At 18.4% G+C, this 24869-nt stretch overlaps 1 protein-coding gene across 1 annotated transcript; it reads right to left on the bottom strand.

Moving 5' to 3' along the window:
• Positions 1–12148: 12148 nt before the first annotated feature.
• Bm11680 (Uncharacterized protein) lies at positions 12149–23034 on the bottom strand (the record flags this gene model as incomplete). Its single annotated transcript, XM_043081111.1, has 6 exons — positions 12149–12340; positions 13276–13365; positions 14104–14282; positions 14541–14712; positions 15127–15236; positions 22935–23034. 6 exons carry the CDS (start codon positions 23032–23034, stop codon positions 12149–12151), a joined length of 843 nt encoding a protein of 280 aa, XP_042937045.1.
• Between the last annotated feature and the right edge of the window lie 1835 nt (positions 23035–24869).

Here is a 24869-nt window from a genome sequence, read left to right as displayed (position 1 = left end):
GAGGGAGAGAAAGAAGGAAAGAGAAAATGTGAAAAAATAATTAGTAAAAATTAAAATTTAAAACTTTTATGTTACTTATTTGTAGCATTAAACATTTAAGCAATCATTTTTTTTTTTTGTTTTTGTTTTTTTTTCTGTTTGCTATTATAAACACCAAAAATTGAAGCAATATGTTTCAGTTTTATAGATCAAACGATACATTATTTTAGGCAATAAAATTAATTTAAATTAATTATCCGTTTTCCTTTTTTTTTTTTTTTCTTTTTGCTTTTTGCTTTTGCTTTTGCATTTCTTCCATTTTCCACATTTTTGAACCAATTAAAAAAATAAGTTGGAAATTAAAGTATAATTTTCTTTGTTGATTGAACGATGAATTAATTAATTACTTAATTGTATTAATTAGTCAGATACTAATTAAAAATTTTGAAGGAAAAAGAAAAGTTAATTTCAAAAAAGGCAAATAGAAAAAATACGCAATATAATTTGATCTTTAACCAAATATATTAAATAAAAATTTTCCACCTTTGAAGAATTTCTTATCGACCAAAAATTTTCTTAAAATGAACTTAAAACAGATTTGTAATGAAATAAAACTATGATAAAAAAAAAAGTTTTGGAGGAGAAAAATATTTTTTGTTTAGTTTCAGCTCAAATCGGTCGTTTTTCTTATTTAAAACAAAGTATTCAAAAAAATTTTTAAATTCTAACTCAAATATTATCTAAAATTATTTAAAGAATTTTTAACTGAAATAAGCATAAATTCTTGCATTTTTTCATTTATTATTATTTTCTATTTTTTGAACAAAACAGAAATTATAATAATAAATCAGAAAAAATGTTTATGTTTATAAGTGATTTTAAATTTAAACATATAAGAAGTATATTTGATCAAAAAAATTTAATACATTTCAAAAAATTTTTTAAAAATATAGAATATAATTAGAAATAGTTTTTACCTCTTTCACAATATATTTTTCAAAAAAATACATATATACTTAATTAATTAATTTGCTATTTTATCACTTAATTAGTAATTGTTTGTTTGTTTTTGATCACTTTGTTTATTTTGCATTTTGTTTATCGGAATTTCTTGTAAATAATAAATTTCTCTCAACATTCATTCAAATGATACAAATTATTATCTATGAATGATATATTCAAATATCATAAAATTTACATAAAACCCATTATTGTCAATAAAAAAATGAAATTCCTTTGTTATTTATTATTATTTACCAAATATTTATGAAAATTCTCTAAAATAGAAAACAATTCAAATGCCATAAATTATACAAAATATATTTCTATAAACTTTTAAATGCTATCATTTAAATGTAAAAATATAATTCGTTGCACAGAATTAATTGATCTATAATCGATTAATATAATCATTAAACATCCGATATTAACTTTTCCGGATTACAATACGACTTTTCCAAAATATCAAATAATCATAATTCAAATTTAATAAATCCATAAATCGTTTGATTTTGAATTCTACAATTGTTCTTTTTTTTTTTTTTTTTTTGAAAAAAAAGAAAAATCATAAATTATTTCATTTTGCATTTTGCAATTTGTTCTAAAATTTCTTAAAAATTTTGATCATATTTTAATTTGATCAATATTTCAATTTATAATAATAGAAAAATTGAATTGAATTAATACTTTGAAATTATTTGTTAAACTTAAATATTTTAATCGTTTTTTTTTTCTTTCTTTTGTTAAAAGAAAGCTGCCAAATATTGTTTGAAAAATAATTGAAAGTATAGGAAAATTTGCTTAATGGAAGCAATTAGAATGATAAAATGAAGAAAAGGATAAAATATATTTTCAAATAAATCTTCAAATCTTAAACTTTCATTTTATTATTTTTCCAATTCATATTTCATTCAAAATATTTTATTACTCTAAATTTGAGAATGTGACATTTGTTTCAATAATTTATTGTAAGATTAGCTTCAAGTATTATTTAGAAAATAGGAACAGTAAGGAATTCCAATTTAGCAATTTAATTTCTTGGAAAAATCAAAAAATTAGTGGTAGTAGTAGTAGTTTTTTTTTTAAATCTTAAATCAGAATTTGTGAAAAAAAAAATGAAATCAATAATCAATTCTCTTTTATTCAACAATAATTTTGAAATTTTTTATAAAATCAAATTAAAAAAAAAAGGGCTCATTCCTATCAAAATTTTTCATTAAAACTAAATATTCTTTTAAAAAGTGCCAAATAAAGCTAAAACAATTAGATAAGAAGAAATTTTAATGAGTAAAAAGTAGTTAATTAATAGATGGCATTAGAATAAGTAATAAATAAATTAAAAATAAGAAACAAAAAAGCCTAGTTAAAACAAAGAAGCCTAGCTAGGCTCAACTAATTTAATTGTCTTTTTTTTCTCGCTCAATTCATTGGCTAAAAAATTGTTAGCAAATTTAATTTTTCACTAAAATACATTGCTGATAGTTCAAATGAATATTTATTGCCTAAAAAGCAAATGAAAATAGCACAAATTTGAAAAAAAAATATGCTATATGAATATTTTAGGAATTAAATTTGCCATAGAAATTTTTGATTTTTTTACTTCTTTAAAATATTAAGTAAAAAAGAAAAGAGAAGAAAAAAGGGAGCTAAAATTAGATAAATTGGATTTCAAATTTTGTTAATTCGAATTAAAAGGAAAAGAGTTAAAGATTAATAAATTTTACAATAAAAAATTGCATCTTCGGCTGTAATACTTATATGAATGCACATATATAATTTTGGAATTATATTTTAAATTTAAAACAATTCGAAATTACAATAAATTTGTAATTAATATTTTAATTTGTAAAAATTGTTATTTCATTTTTGTATTATCTTGCCCATTATTAGTATTTAAGTTTTTAATTTAAAAAGACTCAAACTTATTTTTTTAAGTAATTTTTTTCATTTTTTTTTTCAGTTTGCAGTTCGAAATTTTCATTTTTTTTTCCCATTTTTATTCTATTTCACTTTTTCATCAAAATAAATAAAAAAAAAAAAAACTAATAAAATTTGTGATTAAAATAAAAATAAAAAGTACTTTTCAAATAGAATTAAATTTATTAATATTAAAAAGTTTATTTGTACTATTAGAAAAATTTCTCTGATAAAATTTTTGCTTAAAACTTGTAAAAATTACACAGTGGTTACTTTTGTTTTATATAATATAATATTATTAAATAAAATTTGAGAGAGAAAAAATTTAAATTTAGATTTTAACAAAGAATTAATTTATTGCCAATTTATATATTAGATAATCGATCTTATACAAACAAAAATAAAAATTATTAATAAATAAAATTGAAATATTTTTATAACATTCACAAAAAAATTAGAAAGTTTTTTTTTTTTTTTTTTTTATAAAATTAAAAAGACTTAAACAACAATTAATTATATAGCAAATAATAGATTAATACTTTATAACTTTCATTATTTAAAATTTCCAAAGGAAGGAAAAAATGAATTTAATTGCTACCAATTATAAAAATTATTTAGAATTAGCATGGAAATTTGAACTTAATTTAAAAAAAAAAAATTATAAAAAAAAAAAAAAAATTGCGAGAAATATTACATTCATTTTGGCTGAAAATAAATTATGAAACTTTCAATAGCTATTACAATTTTTTAAACAGATGCTACTCATTTCAATTTTTTTAGGTGTTAAAATGCTTTTGAAATGTATTTCCTCAGGTGTTAATATTTTTTTCTTTTTTTTTTTTAATATTTTTGCAGCTAATATAAACATTTTAGCATTTTTAAAGATTAGAGTAAACATTTTTACATTTGTATGTAAACAAAATTTAAAGATAAATCCAACATACTTAATACTATCAGTTTAAATTTCTAAAATTACGACGAAAACGAAGAGAAAAAAAAAAAGAAAGAAGAAATTATCAGCGCAAACAAATTGAAAGTTTCATCTTACAAAATTTTACTTTTCCAAAATAAATTTAATCTATTTGTGAACAAAAATTTTTCATTTTTAACTGATAAATGCTAAGATAATAACTAAAATGAAAGAGAGAGAGAGAGAGAGAGAAAGGGAGAGAGAGAAAAAAAAAGGAGAAAAAATAAAGATTTCCTTACATTGTTCAAAATTTGATAAGGAAAAATTAGTAATATCAAAAAAATGAAAAATTAAATATCTTTCCATATTTTGATTAATACAGTTCCTTATGTTATGTATCATCAAAAGGTAAATTTCTTCAGCACAAAAAAAAAAAAAAGCAACTTTTAAACTTTTTAAAAAAGAAAAAATTTAGATACCAAAATTTATATATTTCCTCTTTTTTCTCTCTCTCTCACTCTTTCGTTTTTTTTCTAAAATTTAAAAATTTGAAATATTAACGAGTTTTTGTGATGACAGTGACAGATTCTAAGTTAGATAACAATCAATGAGTAATGTAAAAGACCCAAAAAAAATGCAAAAAAGAAAAAAAACTGAAATTAAAAAAGCGAATATTTCAATCGTATATGTTTTTTCTTTCTTTCGCTTTTTTTTTCATTTCATTTCATTTTGTTTTTTTATAAATTCAAAAAAAAATTAATTAAAAAAATATATAATAAAGGAATGGGAAGAGACCGTTGCATAGCGGACTATGCTCATGGTGTTATCGAATCTTTTTTTCTTTCTTTCAAAATTTTCGCACACTTTTTTTTCCTCTTTTTCTTTTCTTTGTTTTTATTTATTTATTTCTTTTTTTTTTTATTTCATTTTTATTTTTCAGTTAAAAATTTTTTGATTGAAAAATTTTTTTGCAATCCAAAATTAAAATTATTATGTTTATTTCATCAAATTCAATATTTATAAGTTAATATGCATAAAATAAACTGAAATTATATGAATAACTTGATTAGGCCATCATAGTTTGATAAATTAAAAAAGAATATAAAAGAGTAATTCATAGAAAAATTAAAAGTTCAAAAATTCACTGTCGAAAATAATAATTTAATCTTTCATAAAAATTAAAACAAAGGAAAAATTTTTGTACAAACAAAAAAAAAAAAAAAAAATGGGAAAAGGAAAAACTTAGGAAATTTTATAAAAAAATGGAGAAAAACTTTAATATAACTAAATATTGGTGAATATTCATTTCGTTTTTTATTTTGTATATTTTTAATTATGTAAAAAATATTATATCATTCTTTAATTTTTAAAAAATAACATCATTTTTTCATTAATTTTAACATATATTTGCATATTTAAATTATCACATTGAGACAGACACATATTTTAGAAGAAATAACATATTTTTCAAGCTATTATATTGGTAATTTTGCTAATGAAATAGGAAAAAATCTGTTTCCAACAAAAAATTAATCAAATTATTACAAAAGTAATAATAATAAAATGTTGAAAAGAAGAGTGAATAAATTATTAAATATATCATAATTATAAGCTAAGCAAAATAAGCATAAGTTGTTGTTTTTAAATTAATCTTTTTATTTTCGAACTTTAAACATTTCTTTTTTTATTTTTTTTCGTTGTTTTTTTTTTTTTTAAATTCTCTTGTTTACTAATATCTTTTGTTGATGTTTATTCTTTAAAGATTAGAGTGATTAAAATGAATGAACTGATATCATATGATAAGATGTGATAAGCTTTATGTTGCTAAGATTAATGTACGATTAAGCCTTATCTGCTGACAGTTACTCATGTTGACAATGTCAATTGTAAATAATAAATTGAAGAAATATGTTAACTGGAAAAAATGAGAAAAATATAAATGAAAAATTTTGATAAATCAATTGACAATCTTTTTAATAAGCTAATTACTTCTTAATAAATATTTTTTCATAATTATAATTATAATTGAATAATTTTGATTGCATTGTAAAATTATGCAATGATATTTACACTAAATCTATTCGTGAATAAAATTATAAATAAGCATTTTTAGTTAAATAATTTGATAGCATTTTAAACCAAAATTAATTATTTTATTATTATTATTATTATTATTATTATTATTATTATTATTATTATTATTATTATTTATTATTACTTTATTATATTTACACTAAATCTATTCGTGAATAAAATTATAAATAAGCATTTTTAGTTAAATAATTTGATAGCATTTTAAACCAAAATTAATTATTTTATTATTATTATTATTATTATTATTATTATTATTATTATTATTATTATTATTATTATTATTTATTATTACTTTATTATATTTACACTAAATCTATTCGTGAATAAAATTATAAATAAGCATTTTTAGTTAAATAATTTGATAGCATTTTAAACCAAAATTAATTATTTATTATTATTATTATTATTATTATTATTATTATTATTATTATTATTATTATTTATTATTACTTTATTATATTTACACTAAATCTATTCGTGAATAAAATTATAAATAAGCATTTTTAGTTAAATAATTTGATAGCATTTTAAACCAAAATTAATTATTTTATTATTATTATTTATTATTACTTTATTATTTTTAATTATATTTATATAAAATACTAAAAGAAAAAGTTCTGGAAGAACGATAACAATTGTAAATAATTAAAAAACTTCAGTTATATACTGATTGAATTTTAAAAAAAAAAAAAGTATATCAAATATTTTTGGAACAAATTTGAGACAGAATGAATTATTCTGTATTGAAATAAAAACATAATATATTGTCATTTTTGTTTTCAATTAATTTTTAAAAAGCGCTTTCATAATTTTGAAGTTTAGATAATGGCTTTTCTTTTTTATTTTTATTTTTTCAGATGAAAATTGCTATCATTGCTATTTGTTAAATAATTGAATGAAAAAGAAAATTTTCCACAATTGATTTAATAAATTTTAATTTTCTTAATTAAAACAAAATAATAATTATGCCAAAATTTTATTCCAGCATTATTTATTAAAATATTTTCTTGCTAATCTTTTCGAAAAAATATTTAGCAAATATTTTGCTTAGTTAAATTCATTCATTGAATAAATTTTTTTGATATTATTTCAATTTAATCCAAACTTATGCATTTAATTTAAATATTGTAATTTTTCATTGCAAAAATAAATTGCATAAAAGGAAAATGTCTAAAAAAAGAAATGTTAAATTGTCATTCTCGATATGATCGAAGTTTTATAAAAATTTAACATCAGCAAATATTTCACTTCATTCTTTTCAATAAATATTTTATATACGACAAATTCTAATTGCTAAGAATTAAAAAAAAAATCACAAATTTTTATTTTATTTTTTTAAATAATACTAATATTTATTTATTTATTTTTTTTTTTTTTTTGATGCATAAAATAATTTCTTAAAAAATTATGGTAGAATAATTTAATCAAACTTTTTTTTTTCTAAAGCAAATTTCAAGAAAAAATTTTTCTTAAAATTTGCAACAAATTAAATTTCAAACAAATTTAAAAATTTCATTGTATATGCAATAAAAACGACAAAAAAAAAAAATACAGTAAATTCTAATTGCTAATAATTTGCAAAAATAAAAAATTAAAAAAAAAAAATTGAAAAATTTTTATCAATTTTTTCCTTTAAATAATGGGTTGGATTTTTTTTTTTTTTTGAAATTTTAAATGAAAAAAAAAAAAGAAAAAAAAAACTTTAAAAAGATCCGAACAATGGATAACATGTCAGTGCACAGACATTTATATGTATGTATGTATGTACACACACATACATACATACACAAATACATACATTTGTATGTAGAAAAAAGAATTGACAATTGGTTGATTAACGATTACCGCTAAAATCATTTAGCCACTTTTTCGTTAAAATTATAAAAAAATTACAAAATTTTAAATATACATATGTATGTGTGTATGTGTATGCATGTGTATGTGATGTATGTGTATGTGATGTATGTGTATGTGATGCATGTATACGCATGTGCATATCCGTGTTTACAGCAAATTAATCTTTCAATTTAACATTTAATTTAAGTTCTAATTAAAGTTTATTGATGATTTGACCCAGTTTTAAACCTAATTTATTAGTGTTATCAAATTTAATTAATTAATTAGCAGATAATTAAACTGTCATTTATTATTAGAAAATATTAACTTAAAATAAATTAGACTTAAGTTCTGATTAATGATTTCAAATTGTTATTATTAATAGACTGTAATGTAGGCTAATAATAATAGTAATAATAATAATGATAATAATAATAATAATGAATAATTACTAATAAATAAACAATACTAAATTGTAGTGAATTAAGCTTTTAAATCATATTAAAATTTTAAATAATTACTTGTAATTAGTTCTCAGTTTAATTACTAAACAAAATATCAATGACCGATTTAAATGATTACAAATTCGATAAATGCATTTCTCTCTCTCTCTCTCTCTCTCTCTCTTTCTCTTTCTCTCTTTCTTATTACCTCTCTCTCTCTTTTTCTGAATTCAAATTGATAAGATATGACTAAATATGAAAAATTTTTTAGCTATAAACAGTAATAATTGAAATGAAAAAAAAAAAAATAAACAAATAAAAACAAAATTTTCCGGAACGAAGCAAACACTTTTAGTCGTATACGGAAAATAGAAAAAAAAGGATACGGAAAAAGAAATTTTCGAGGAATTTTAAATCCGTAATTTAGCCGAAAGCATTTCGGAGTAGAAGAATAGATGAAATAAATTTCTTTTTAGGATTTTCGTTCTTTTCACAAATTTTTTAAAACTCGCTGTAAGACAATAACATCAAAAGATTAAACTCTCTTTCTTTTTTCTCTCCCCCTCTCTCTCTCTCCCTCTGTTAGTGAGAGAATATTTGAAAATTCAAATATTCAAATTTTAATGAAAGAAAAAAAAATCATAAAAATGTTACAAAAAAAAAAGTGGATAATGATATAATGATTTTGTGAAATAGAATTTGAAAAATTTCGAAGTTATTCTAAACTACATTCAAATGCTAAATTCATTTTAAATTTAAAATTAAAATGAAATTATTCAAATTAAAATATTAACTAAATAAAAATGTAAATAAAATTCCTTTCTAATGTGAAAAATTTAATGAATAAATTTTACAATCATTTGAAAATTGAAAAATGGTGAGAAATTAAAAATATAATAAGTAATAAACTTATTAAAATTGAAGTTTTTTTCTAAAAAAGGTAATAAACAAAAGTTTTTCTAAAATTAAAATTTGAAAAATATAACAAAGCAAAAAAAAAATATTTATTTAATTTATTTCCGAAAATTAAAATTTGGAAAAAATTATTAAATAAAATTGTTACTAATACTCAATTTTAATAATAATACTATATGCTAAAAAGAAATATTGAAATGTTGGAATGAATTTTTCATATGTATATATACTGTTCCTTTTTTTAAAAAAAAAGAAAGAGAAAAATTGAGAAAGAGATAAAAGTGCAGAGAGAGAGAGAGTGAGAGAGAGAGGGAGAGAGAGGGAGAAAAGGATAAGATAATTAAAAGGAAATTTGCATATTTTTTTGATTATAAAAATATATTAACAAGCAAATAATAGCAGTGAGACTATTTGTAAAATGGAAATAATATAAAAAAAAATTTCTCGAAAAGAGAAAAAAAATTAATATTTGCAGGTGTTTCCTTCTTTTTTTATAAATTATAGCTCTAATGATAATAAGATTTAGTGACAATAATAATAGTAATAAATGATAATAATGGTATTAAGTGATAATAATAGTAGTAAATGATAATGATAGTAATAAATGATAATAATGGTATTAAGTGATAATAATAGTAGTAAATGATAATGATAGTAATAAATGATAATAATGGTATTAAGTGATAATAATAGTAGTAAATGATAATGATAGTAATAAATGATAATAATGGTATTAAGTGATAATAATAGTAGTAAATGATAATGATAGTAATAAATGATAATAATGGTATTAAGTGATAATAATAGTAGTAAATGATAATGATAGTAATAAATGATAATAATGGTATTAAGTGATAATAATAGTAGTAAATGATAATGATAGTAATAAATGATAATAATGGTATTAAGTGATAATAATAGTAGTAAATGATAATGATAGTAATAAATGATAATAATGGTATTAAGTGATAATAATAGTAGTAAATGATAATGATAGTAATAAATGATAATAATGGTATTAAGTGATAATAATAGTAGTAAATGATAATGATAGTAATAAATGATAATAATGGTATTAAGTGATAATAATAGTAGTAAATGATAATGATAGTAATAAATGATAATAATGGTATTAAGTGATAATAATAGTAGTAAATGATAATGATAGTAATAAATGATAATAATAGTAGTAAGTGATGATAATAGTAGTAAATGATAATGATAGTAACAATGACAATGATAGTAGTAAGTGATAATAATAGTAGTAAATGATAATGATAGTAACAATGATAATGATAGTAGTAAATGATAATGATAGTAACGATGGTAATGGTAGTAGTAAATGATAATGATAGTAACAATGATAATGATAGTAATAAATGATAATAATGGTAGTAAGTGATAATAATAGTAGTAAATGATAATGATAGTAATAAATGATAATGGTAGTAGTAAATGATAAACATTTGGAGTAACAAAGAAATGAGAAAGAAAGAGAAAGAGAAAAAGACAGAGAGAAAATGAATTTTATCTATTCAGTTGAAAAAAAAAAAAAACAAAGGTAAAAAAGAAGGTAATGATGAGAAAGAAAGAGAAAGAGAGAGAGAGAGAGAGGAAGAGAGAGAAACAAAAAAAGTGAAAAAAAAATGAAAAACGAAAGTAATAGCATAAATTATTTCATTTTCGCCTTTTTTTTTTTTTGTTTCTTTCTATTAAAAAATTAATTTGTATTAATAGTATTACGGTGAAGAAACAAAGAAATAAAAAATTTTTGTTTATTTATTTATTTTTTTCTACTTTTGTATACATTTGTTGTGTACAAAAAGCAAAAAATGTTACTGTAAAATTTTATCAGACAAGAAAATAAGTTAATTTGTAATTTTATTTTTTCTTTATGCGAGAAAAAGGAAAATAAAAATTATTGCTAATTTGAAAGTGAAAATTTAAAATTTGAAAAATCTAAGAAAGCAAACAACAAAAAAGCCAACACAGGAAGATTGGTTAATAATTGCCAGCTAAAAAAATTAATAATTGAAATTTGAAAATTTTTAATTAGCCAATTTTTGTTTATCTTTTATTTATAGTAAGAGATGATTTTTCAACATAAATTTTAATTTAAATTTTAATTCATTTCTTATTATTGGTACTTTTGTTTGCATTATTCATTAATAGGATATAATTTATTTATGAGAATTAATTAAAATTTGTTTAAAATCAAACTAAAATTATTCCTAAATTAATCCATTTTAATTTGAACAATGAAAATGAAAAAAAAGCACTTCAAGTAATTTCTTTTTTTTTTCTGTTTTTTTTTTTGCTAATTTTTTAATTAAAAAATTTTGAGATAATTAAAGTACTGGGACTCTTCAATTTTTTTAAAAAAAAAAGAATTATTTCAGATAGCTAAGCAAAATTGAGCAAAATCTGAAATCAGTACGACTAAAATAGAATTTATTCTTACTAATATTAATTGTTATTATCTTAAATGAACGGAATTAAATTTAGAAAAGTAAAACTTAAGCTTAAAAATGAAGGTTAAAAATGAAAATAAACGAAAAGTTGAAATTTTCAAATTTTCAAGTAGTGACTAAATTTTGTTTTCTTTAGCAAATTTTTGTTAAAAGTTCATTGGAAACATTTTTCAATCGGTGATCATTTGTCTTTGTTTGACAATGTAAGCTAGTTTAAAGCAGCTAATTTTTCAAGAATTACAAAAATTAAACAGAATTTGAAATTTTTTTTTTCTCTTTTTTCTTTTGCCTTTTTTGTTTCAATTTGCCGCTAAAAGTTTGCTTATATATTAAATTAAAATTATTGTCTTCAAAAATTACGAATTAAATTAAAATACTATAAATAACTAAATTTTATAATTTATTGAAATTGAATACAAATTTAAATTAAGCAATCATTTGACTCACACTAACTAACAAATACTACAAATCATTTCTCACTTTCATTTTTCTCTTAATTTAATTTAATTTAATTTTACCAATAATTCAATTTTTTGTTTGGTTTATTTTTTTTTGCATGGTAAAATCAGAATTTAAAAAAAAATCTAAAGCCATAAAGAAATTTTTTCTTTGCACAGAAAAAAAAAAAGAAAAAACAAAATTTGATCAATACTTTTGTCAAATGTCAAAATTGTTATTCCATAGGGAAATATTTTGTTTCCACGGTTTTTCTTTTTTTTATTTTTTTTTTTTATTTTTTTCAAAAAAGCTACTTCGGCTAGTTCGTTCTTGTTCATCTGAAAAAAAAAAGAACAAATTCCTTACATTTTCATTTGATGAATGACAAAAAACCGAAAAATTTGCAAAGCTAATTTTCAACCTTTACAATTTTACAAATAATTTCCGGATTTCATTTAAAATATTTGTTAAACTGTTAGGATAACACTAGAACTAATTTCCGGATATCATTAAAAATATTTGCCAAATTGTTAAGATAACACCAGAAATAATTTCCGGATTTAATCAAAAATATTTGCCAAATTGTTAAGGTAACACCAGAAATAATTTCCGGATTTCATTAAAAATATTTGTCAACTTGTTAATTTCGATAATCGAAATGATATCAGCTAGAAATGATAAAAGTTAAAATAACATTAAAAAACACTTTTTGAAGAAATGTTTTAGAATAAATTTTTACTTTTCAATTTTTTTATTTTTCAAATACAAAATAGAATGGAATTTTTGAGATAGCAAATTGCATTATTAGCAATTATTATGCATTATATTTGATGCATTTTCACAAAAAAAAAAAAAAAAAAAAACGGAAAAAAACGGAAAAAAAAAAAACGGAAAAAAAGCGAAAAATGATGGGAAAAAAAATTAAAATAAAAATGGATGAAACAAACAAAAAAGGAAAAATCGTTGTAAAAAGAAAACAAAAAATACTAATCAAAAATTATTTAACAACAACAAAAAAAAAAAAAAAGAACAGAAACAGATGAAAAAGTATGATAAAAAAGGAAATGAAAAAAAGTGATAATTTGAAAAAAAAAGATTAAAAAATTTTGATAAAAAATAGCAAAGAGAGAGGGAATGGGAGAGAGAGAGAGAGAGAGGAGAGAGAATAGATCAAAGAATTACGATAACAAAATGAAAACGAATCATGATAATGAAAAATTACCACCATATATAATAAATAATGATTTTTGAATACTTCAAAAATTAAACATACCTCAAATTCTTTTCGTAGAATTGGCCCAGCGCTTGCAATATATAATTTATGAGCATCGTCCATTACAAGCTGAACTGGTTTTCGTTTAACCTAGAAAAAAGAAAAAACATTTTTTTTAAAAAAAAGAAAATAAAAATTAAAAAGTTTTAAATTTTAAATTTCCTACAATTGTCATTTTTAACAACTTTTTTTCTATTTATTTCTTTTTATTTATTTAGTATTATTTTTTTTTTTTTTATAAAAGTAACATATTGTAAATTTGATATTTATTTATAATTTAGTTTATTTTCTTTTTTTGAGATAAAACTTGTTTTAATAATTTATTTTTCACAAAAAATTTTTGATTAATGAAAATTAATGAAATGAATTTTGGGAATAAATTAAATTAAAGTTTTTTGTTTTTGATTTAAATACGATGAAAAAAATTTTTGTTTTATTAATTTCAATTATTTAGTTATTTGTAATTTATTTTATTTTTTTTTTTTTTTTTTGAGATAAAACTTATTTTAATAATTTATTTTTCACAAAAAATTTTTGATTAATGAAAATTAATGAAATGAATTTTGGGAATAAATTAAATTAAAGTTTTTTGTTTTTGATTTAAATACGATGAATAAAATTTTTGTTTAATTAATTTCAATTATTTAATTACGTAAAAATACAAACAAATTGTATTTTAATAATAATACTAATAGTATAAGTTTCAAAGAAAAAGACTAAAATCTTAATAATATAATATTGAAATGAATAAATTAACACCAATGACATATATAAAACCGGAAAATCAATAAATTTTGAACCGGAAAAAAAGAAGAAAAACGGAATTACTTGTCTGGTTGCAAACCGTATACATCGAAAATACAATACGACATTATCTTCCTGAATTTCCAATGCAAATTTCACCCAATCTTTGGTAAATTCAGGTACCAAAAATGATGCTAACGCTTTGGTATCGGTTTCTTTGCTTGAATCCGTGTAAAGTAATGTAATATTTGTTTGATTGTCACCTTAAAAAATTGAAAAAAAAATTTAGTTTTTTTTTAAAAGCAAAATAATTTTATTAAAAAATAAAAAAAATAAAATTAATAATTATTCAAATTAAAAAAAAAAAAAATCAAAATCAACTCGAATAATATTTATTTTAACAAAAATTATATTACTAATTTATTTGTACTAAAAAAAATAAATATTTCAAATTATTGCTAAGAATTTTTCTTTGTTGATAAAAATTTTCAATTGAAAAATAAAATTTAAAATGTTCAAACCGGCTGATTCAACCAAAACACCGAGATCAACAACCGTATCAAGCGGATTAACAACAGCAAATAAATATCCTCCTTGACGATCATCCGGTCGAATTACTGCTGTAAATGCAAAATTCCGGAAAAATTTTCGTGGTAGATATTGTCGATATGGTACAACAATTTCAACACCACGCTGCAAAAATTTTTTTTATTAAAATGAGATATGATAAACAAAATTTATTTTTCCTATTTTGTAATATTAATTTTTTTTTTCTATCAATTAATCTTATCATTAATTAATTAATTAAAGTATGAAAGAATCTTTTTTGTTTTATTTTATTGTTTTTGTTTGTTTGTTTGTTTCATTTTCGTTTTATTTTATTGTTTTTGTTTGTTTGTTTGTTTGTTTGTTGCTTCTTTTTAAAGTATTTCAAACGTACATTTTGTTTCATTTGCAACAAATACAATTTTTTTTTCTTTTTTTTTTTCATTTATCATTGCAAGAATTTTTAAACCTTTTTAATTACAAAAAAATAAACAAACAAACAAACAATGTTTATTCATACAAACATAAAAATCTACAATTTTTTTTTTTAAAAAAACTAACCTTAATTCCAACGGCAGGAAAACCATCGAGACCTTTAGCTTTGTAAAGCTCAACACGTTCATTTAATAAACTTTTTACTGGCACCAAAAGATCGATATCAGATTCAGAATCTCAAAATTATAAAAAACATAAATAAAATTTACATTAGACTTTTACAATGTCTTTTTTTAATTTTTTTTTTTAAATTAACCATTTTAGTTTAAAGAAAAATCTATTAGCTTCTAAAATCTTTGAATTATTTATTAATTTGTACTAAAATTTTTCAAAATAAATTGTAATTTATAGAATTTTAAATGTTATTTGCTAAGCATTTTATTCATTTTTATTCGCTATTAATTTGATATTATTTGCTAATATAAATTAAATATGATTAGCAACAATAAAATGAAATATATTGAAAATTTTGAAAGTATAATTTGTTTAAAGTTAAAATTTTGAAAGTTTATAATTCAAATATTATAATTAAACAAATTTCATTTGTAAATGCTTTAAGTAAAAAGTTAGAAGAAAGCATTAATTTATATTATAACAGTTTTTAAATAAAAAATTGAAAAAATTAAACTATTGTTTAAATGTAAAAAAAAATTTTTTTTTATTAAAATATCAAAAGGTTTAGAAGAAATAGCATTATAACAATGCTATTTGAATGAATTCATTAATTCTTATCGTAAAAAATAAATTAAACAATTAATTACTCATCTTATCAGTTAAATATAATTAAAGTTATCAAAAAAAAAAAAAATGAAATAGAAATTAAGAATTCAAGTGCATGAAAACTAGTCGAATTAGAATTTAAATAATTTTTGAAATATATTAAAATTTAAATTATTTAGCTTAGTAATGAATTATTTGAAATAACTGATTGAATTTAACCTCTCAATATTTACTTTTTTATTTTTTACTGTATTTATTAAACGTGCTTCAAGAAATGATTTATTTGGAATTGAAATTAAAATTTTTGATTAATTATGATTCTTAGGACAATAATTTGATATTTTTAGGACAATTCTGATTTCAATTTTTATTTTTTATTTCTGAAAAACATAATTTAATACCATAATAAACAATTTTTAACACAAATAATTTCAAAAAAAAAAAAAAAAAAAAGAAAAAATGAATTTTACTGTAAACAAACACAAAAAAAATGAATTTTTGTTTATATTACTACAAGGATATATGAAAGAATATGAATTAAAAAAAAAAAAAAAAAAACTATTTTTATTGAAACGAAAAATTTTAGAGTTAAAGAAAACAAAAATGAAAGATAAAAATGATAGTATCAATGGAATTATTATTATTTTTAATTTACAAAATTCAAATATTTTATTAAAAAAAAAAGAGTAATTTTTGTTTATTCTTATTTTTTATGATTTTTTTCATTTAAAATAAACAAAAAAAAATATTATTAATTACAAATAAATATTATTAAAAAAAAAAAGTAATTTTTGTTTATTCTTATTTTTTAGTGATTTTTTTTCATTTAAAATAAACAAACAAAAAAAAATAAATTAAAAATTCAAATATTATTAAAAAAAAAAATAATTTTTTTATTTATTTTTTTTTTTTTTTCATTTAAAATAAAAAAAAAAAAAAAAATAATTCTATAAATTTATATATTAAATTTAAAATTCAATAAAAATTGATATTTTTGATATTATCAAATTATCATCAAAAATTTTAGCATTTCCCTCATAAAATAGCAATTTTATTGCTATTTCAATAATTTTTCATAGATTATTTTATGCTCAAACAAATAATCTCTCCCATATGCCATATGCAATTCATCTTTTTATGGCATTTAAAAAATTTTTTGACTATAAAATGTTTGGCATTTCGCGTAAAAAATGCCCATTGGGATTTATTTGTAGTAAAAAAAAAAAAAAAATGCAAATTTCTGATGAGCAAAGCAAAAAAAAAATCAATAAATCAATCAATAAATCAATCAGTAGATCAATCATTTCTTTGCTAATCACAAACAATGTAGCAAACAACTAGATGAAATATATTAATTTCAAATTTATATCAATAATTACATCAATATGAAATTTTTTAAATTTTATATGAAAATAAAAATCAATTTTTGAAATGATAACTTATCACCTGTATGTATGATTTTTTTTTATTCAATTTTAATGAATTATTTGTCTTTTTGTTATTTTAACAATAGGTTATTCACTTACTATTTGACTTATTGTATTAGTAATGACTTATTGTATTAGTAATTTTATATCTGCAATTACACAATGACAGCTAATATGCATATATTTGTTATTGTATTAGCTTTTTAGAGAAAGTTAAAAAAAAAAAAAAAAAATTAGAAAAAGAAGAAAAATGGATATTTCTATGATTGAAATTTACATAAATGTTAAATTTGAAATAATCCCAGGGGATAAATTTTACAATCGAATGTTATTTATTCAAAAAAAAAAAAGAAAAAAATTTTGAGAAAAGAAAAATGAAGAAAATAGTGAAATTATTTGAAATAATGTGTGTATTTAAATTGTAAAAAAGAAAAAATTGAAATGATAGCTTTTTAAATTTTTCATTCTTTTTGTTTAAATTTAATTTGATTTCAACCATTTTATTTTTGATTATTTGAAATTGGTTCCAAAAAAAAAAAACAAATTTCAAATAATAAATCAAAAAACAATTTTCTTTCATGTAGAAACCATTTCTTTTTTTTATGAAAATAATTTATGATAGATTAGATTGAATAAAAAATTTAAATTAAATCTAAGAAATTAAAAAAAAAAAAAAAATGGCAGAAATGACAAAATATTATTTGTCTATGAATTTATTTTAATCATTAGTTATTATTTGTTAAATATTTTAAAAAAAAATGGAGGAAAATTAGAATGAAAAAAAAAAAAACTATTATAATATAAAAATTAACAAAATTATGATAAAGCATAAATTATTATAAAATAAAATATTTAAGTTAAAATTAAAAATTGAAAAAATAAAAATAAAAAATTGAGCTAAGAACTTATAACATAGAATATGTATATATACATAATGAAAGATTAAATTAAAATAATAACTCATAAATAGTTGAAAAAAATTAATTCGCAAATTTTTTTTTTTAAACAAATTTCATTTTGAATTATTATAAAATAAGGAAAAAAACAAAAAAAACGAATTATTGGCAGAATAAATGTTTTGTGAATATTTCAAATTAATCCGTTATTTTTTTTTTTTACTTTCTTTTATTTTACTCTTTCTGGATAAGTTATACTTATAAAAAGAAGTAATAAAAAAATATTAAATATTAAAAATATTAAAAAAATATTATTAAGAAAAGAAATATTAAAAAAAGAATATAAAAAAAGCATAAAAATTATTAAAATACATATAAAAAATATTAAAGTTATACATATATAAATATTAATTTTGCAGCTAATTAATCTATCACTAATCACTCACTCAATCGATCAATCGATCAATCGATCGATCAATCAATCAATCAGTTATTCCATCTTTTAATTGCATTTTGTTTTATCACCAAATCATTTTATATTTGTGATTATAATTAAATTATAAATTCATTTCATCTTTCTGAAATTCTATTTTTATTCTAATTTTAATGTAATTTCATAATTTATTTTCTTTTTTTTTTTCATTAATTTTTCAATTTTATCAATTTCATTCGCTAATATTCAATTCAATTCATTTGCTAATTCAATTTCTTATCTAATCATATCATTAATCTACTTTTTTCTCTCTAATCAATCATTTTATTAATTTAAAAACCAAAATATTATCTTTAATAGCAGAAAAAAAAAGCTCATATCGTTTAATGATTTAAAAAATATTTTGAAAAAATTAAAAAAAAGAAGAAAAGAATTGAAGGAAGAGGAAAATAACAATTATTCTTATAAAAAAATGGTATTTCAATTTTTTTTATTTTCATTTTTCAATTATTTTTTCTCGTTTTTGCATTCATACAATTTGCATATGCCATTTCATTTCTTTTTTTTTTGCTAATTTAGCTAGACAGTACTTTAGATAGGTTAAAGGTCAATGATAAAAGAATGATAATGATGATAAAGGAAAATGAGATGAAGCAAAAACGAAAGAGTTTATTAAAAAAAAAAAAATCAATTAATATAGCCAATTTGTGCTTTTATTTTTACCTTTATCAGTAATTATCAGTGCTTATCAGCACTGATCACTAATTTATCGTTGACATAAAATTTTATCAATTTATCAGTAATTGATTTGTAATCAACCAACTAAAAATTATTAGCATTTATCAATAATTTCTCTTAGCAACTAATTCCCTATAATTACATAATTGATTTGGTCAAATATTAATTTTCAATTTTAAATTTATATTTTTTCAATTTTTTTAAAATTTGCTTCACCGTCTACAATCAATTTTACTGTAAGAGAATTTTATAATATATTGAGGGTTTAAAAAATTTTAAAAGCTAAATTTGAAATATTTCGCAAAAAAACATTAATAAAATTATTTTTTTGTTAGATTACAAATTAATAATTGAATTAATAAATTGAAATAAATTAATAATTGAACGATTAATTAGTGCAGCAATAAGTAAAGTAATTGATTGATATAATTAATTTGTAAACTAATTTAAAATTTGTGTAAAATAAGATATGAAATATTTGTTCAAGATATTATCATTTATCATTAATTAATATCACTATTCAAAATTCCATACTGAAACATTTAAATACTTTAAATTGTTTTTTTGCTCTAAAAAAAAAAAAAAAAAAATGGTTTCAAAATTGATTTTTTGGATTTAAAAAAAATGCAAATAATTTAGTTTACTTTTAGAATAGAATAATTTTTATTTTATTAAAAAAATTTCTAAATTTATTTCAATGCTTTTTTTCATAAATGAAATAATGAAAAAATCTATTTTTAATTTTTCACTAAATTTTTCAAAAAAAAAAAAAAAACAAAAACAAAAAAAAAAATTGGCAAATCGTTTAAGTTTAAGTGAAAAAATTTTTGCCCCTTCTTAATCTTTTGATCTTATTGTTTACCTTATTTTTTTTTTCTTTTCATTTCAATTCCACGAAAAAAAACAAAAAAAAGAACAAACAAATCAAAGTAATTTATCTTTTACCAAAAAAACAAAAAAACTTTCTCAAACAAAAAAAAATTCATTAAAAGTTAACTTTTATTTAAATTACATTAATAAAAAAATGAAAAATTAAATAAAACTAATTTATTCAAATTGGATTGGAAAAAAAAAAGTGCTGCAATTACTCGATGGATTATTTATCAGTGATAAGTGATATTTTAATTAGCATATTGTTTATAATTTATCAATATTATCCTATTTAATGAATGTAAAAACAATATATAATTAATGGGTAAATGAATAGGGGAAAAATGGGTAAATAAACTGGGAAGCAGTGGGTAAATAAATTGGGAATTACTACAGATATACTGATCATACCAATTTAATAACGAAAGTGATATGTCATTTATGTGATAAAATTATTTGTCAAATAATTTTATCACTAAAATAATTTTTGTGAAAGTTTATCAGTAACAAAATTTTTTTGCTATTGATAAATTCAAAAGAGAAAAAAAAGAGTTAAATAAATATGAGAGAAATAATCAAAATTACAACGATATAATAATTTCTATGAAACAATGCTTGGCAATGTTATCATTGATAATAATCAAAAATTTCAAAAATTATCAAAATCACTTTTACACATAAAAAATTTAAATTAAAAACAAAAAACAATGAATAACAAAAATTTCATTCTTATCACAAAAAATTATCATTCAATAAAATTTTTTGTTTTCTCATTTACATAAGTAATTTTTTTGTTTGTTTATTTTAATCAAATTATTTATCATTTTATGATTAATTAAATTTTTTTTTAAATTTTATAAAAAAAAAAAGATGTCTATTTCATTTGATTTTTTTAAATTCAATTCTTTGTTTTTGTTTTTTGTTTTTTGTTTTTTTTAAATTTCTTTATTTATTTAATTCATTCATTTATATTTTTCTCTCTACAATTTTCACTTCCATCTTTTTCTCTCTCAAAAGATTAAAATAATTTATTACTTTAGAAAAACTTTTATTACTTTTTTTTCCTCCATCTTCACTTTTCATTAATTTATGTTCTTTTTCTAAAGAAAAAAAAACGAAATGTATTTGTGTTTCAGAGAGGTTAGAAAAGAAAAATAAATTTAAAAAAAAAAAAAAAAAGAAAAAATAGTTAGAAATATTTTTAAAATTGTTTCAGTTAGATTATTAATTGATAAAAAACTTTTTCACTTTTTTTTTTCTTCAAAAAAAAAAGAAAATAGTACAAATGCATTATTTCTTATAATTTTAAATGTATTAATATTAAAATATTTTATATTTAATAAAAACGAAAAGAAAAGAAAATTTTATTTAAACAAATTTAAAAAAAACAAAAAAACGAAGTAACAAAGAAAAAAAAAGAAAATTGCTAGTTTTTTTTTATAAAAAAAATAAAAAAATAAAGATGAATTTGTTGAGGAAAAAAAAAAAGTAAAAGAAAAAATTTTTTGTTTTATTTTTTTTCTTTCCAACAAAATTTATTGATTGGAAAAAAAAATTTTTTTTTCGAAAAATAAAAAGTAAAATCATTTAATAAAAGAGTAAAGTAGTACTTTTTTTTTTTTTTTTTTCATTTCCACTAATCATTTTTCATTCTTTCTCTTTAATTTTACCTTAGTTTGCTGGAAATTTTTTTCATCCAATAATATTTTAAATTTAAAAATTAAATTTAATTCTTAAATTTAAAATAAATTCTTCGTAGAAATTTTTATCTAAAAGAAGAAAGAAAATTGTAAAATAATTATTTGTTTATGTTTTTGTTACAACAATATTTTATAATAAAATGTAATATTGCTAATTTATTAAAAAAATATAAACACATTTCACGTAAAAACTACGCAAAATATCAGCGTTTTTCACGTTTTTCACGTAAATGTTATCTAATCATTTATCATTAATTATCATTTAAAATATTCCACACTGTATGCTTTCTTTTTTTTAAAAAAAAAATTTTATACAAGCTAAAACTTATTGTTTTAGCTTTAAATTATCAAAAAATTAGCAAAAATTCTTTAATCATTCTTTCCTTTTCTTTCTTTCCCTCTCTCTCTCTCTCTCTCTCTCCCTCTTCTATTTATTATATCAGTTTGATTTCATTTTATTTCAATGACAAATTTAAAAAAAAAAAAGAACAAACACAGTTTCTCATTTTTTTCTTAAAGAGTAAAAAAGTATACAAAAAAAAAAAAAAAAAGAAATTAATCTGAAAGATTTCAAATTGGAAGAAATAAATTGAAATGCAAAATTTTTTTGTTAAAAAAAATTCAATTACTCATAAAAAATTATAATTTAATTTCAAATTTAAATTTAAATAAATAGCCAACGATTGATTATGCTTAAAGATTATTAATCTAAATAATAAATAATACACATACGAAAAAAAAAAGAATTTATGCTTGATAAAAAACGAAACAAAATATCATTTCAATTATTTTTATTTAAAAAAAAAAAAAATGATAATATAATTACAAAATTTTTTTTTTTGCGTTTAAAAATTTTTTATAATAATTATGGCAATTAATTATAATTACAACAATTAATTAATTTTAACTAAATTTGCTCAAAAATTAATAAAAAAAAAAAACGACTAAAAAAATTAATTAACATTTTACACTTAATTTTTACAAATAATAATAATACTAATAAATATATTTATTAATTTAACTTAATTTCTAATTTATAAAAGATATAATAATTTAATATTAATTATTAAATTTAAATTTATTGACTGACCTCCAGGTGCATTTAAATCAATGCTTAAAACATTGCAAATTGTAATATACAGTAGCAAAAAAAGTAAATATAATCGAATAATTTTCGTCATTGTATGCATTCAATTCCAATTTGTAATAAATTATAATTTTGTTTTTTTCTTTTTTGAAAAAATTCAGATTAATAATTCAAATATTTGCTAATAGTATCGTTTAGCATTTCGTCCAGAAAATTATCACAAAATATTAGTTTTTTTTTTTTTTTTTTTCTCAGTTCAATTCGAATTTGAAATGTACACACTTCAATTCAGTTCAATTCAATTCAATTCAGTCAAAAAAAGTAGTAGAATATAGATCAGTTTAAATAGATCAGTTTTGATTAGATTAGAATTAATTTGATTTCAATTTGAAATCAACAATTTTCAATTTAGTTCACTTTTTCAAATGTAATAACACTTCGTCGTAATATTTGTCAAATTCGAAGCAATCAAAAATTTCGAATTCATTCGAATGAAACAGTGATAATATCGATGAGAAATAATTAGTTAGTTGGAATTTATGCAAAATATTCATACAATTAATCAGCCAAAAATATTTTAAAAAAAATAGTTTGTTTAATAATTTTTATGTTTTTATTTAGAAAAAAAATAAAAAGAAAAACTTTTTTCTTTTTTTGAAAGATTTCAAATATTTAGAAAATTTGAAATTTTTTTAATAATTGCAATTGCAAATAAATAATAATTTCGTATTATTGTAATGTAAATATCGAATTATTTTAATTAATATTTTACAAATTTGCAATAATATCAATGAAAGAATTGAATTACTAATAAAAATTTTAATTATTTTTTTTTTTTCCAAAAATTTTTCATCGATGAAATAATTATTATCACTGAACAATTTCAAATGATTGATTAAATTTCAATCATTTGCTATGATAGATAGCATTTTTTTTCTTGGCCAACAAATGTTCCATTTGCTAGGCTTAGGCTTAGTAGCCAAATAATTAGAGCCAAGAATAGCCAATAGAGCAAATATCCGATTGTAAAATTAAGGCAAAAATGAGGAAGTGAAGAAGATGAAGAAGAAGGCGGTACTTTCACTTTTTTCTTTTTTTAAAAAAAAAAAAAAAAACGAAATATTATTTCCGTTTTTTCTTTTTTTTTTTTCTCTTTTAAATTGTTAAAGTTTCTTTACTTTTTATGCAATTTTTTTTTTTTTTTTTTCTTGAAATTTTATTTATAAAAAAATTTAGTTTTAATGAGAGAATATAATAAATTTTAAAATTTCAATAATATTATTAGAATTTCACTTTTTTTTTTTTATTCTTCCCGAGATTTTCTCCTTCTTTTTCACTTCTTTTACCTCGAATTACCTAAAATGAAAGATACAATATAAAATGTATATTTGTGTAAAGGTAAAAGAAAAAAATACGAAAATGAAATGAAAAGAAAAAATTAATTTAATATAATTTTAAATTTTATAAAAAAAGAAGCAAATTTTAAAAATTTGAAATGTTAAAAAAAAAAAAAATGGAAAAAAATACTAATAGTAATATAAAAAAGCAAATAAAATGATAATTTAATAAAGTGCTAAAATGGAAATTTTTTCAAATATCTTTCAAAGTGCATAAAGAAATTAAAATTAAAATTTTATATAAAATTAATTGAATAAATTGCAATACTAAATTTTATTATTAAAATGTCAAATAATGAAAAAAAAAAAAAAAAGAGAAAAAAAAGTTTATATGAACATAGCAAAATGCTTTCTTAAATTTATAAATAATATTTTAAAACATTTTATATACTATAAATTTTTTATTTAATGAAAAATTAAAAAAAAAAAATATTCAAATTATTTAAAATAAACAATAAAAAAATGATTTAAATTATTTAACTATTTAAATTTGATTAAGTATAATTTCAAAATTAAATAATTTCAATCTAAAATTTTTCTC

Source organism: Brugia malayi (genome assembly GCF_000002995.4).
Source record: "Brugia malayi strain FR3 genome assembly, contig: Bm_v4_Chr3_scaffold_001, whole genome shotgun sequence".
Taxonomy (NCBI): Eukaryota; Metazoa; Nematoda; class Chromadorea; order Rhabditida; family Onchocercidae; genus Brugia; species Brugia malayi.
Note: the sequence above shows the minus strand (reverse complement) of the source record. Positions and strands in the feature narration are given on the sequence as shown.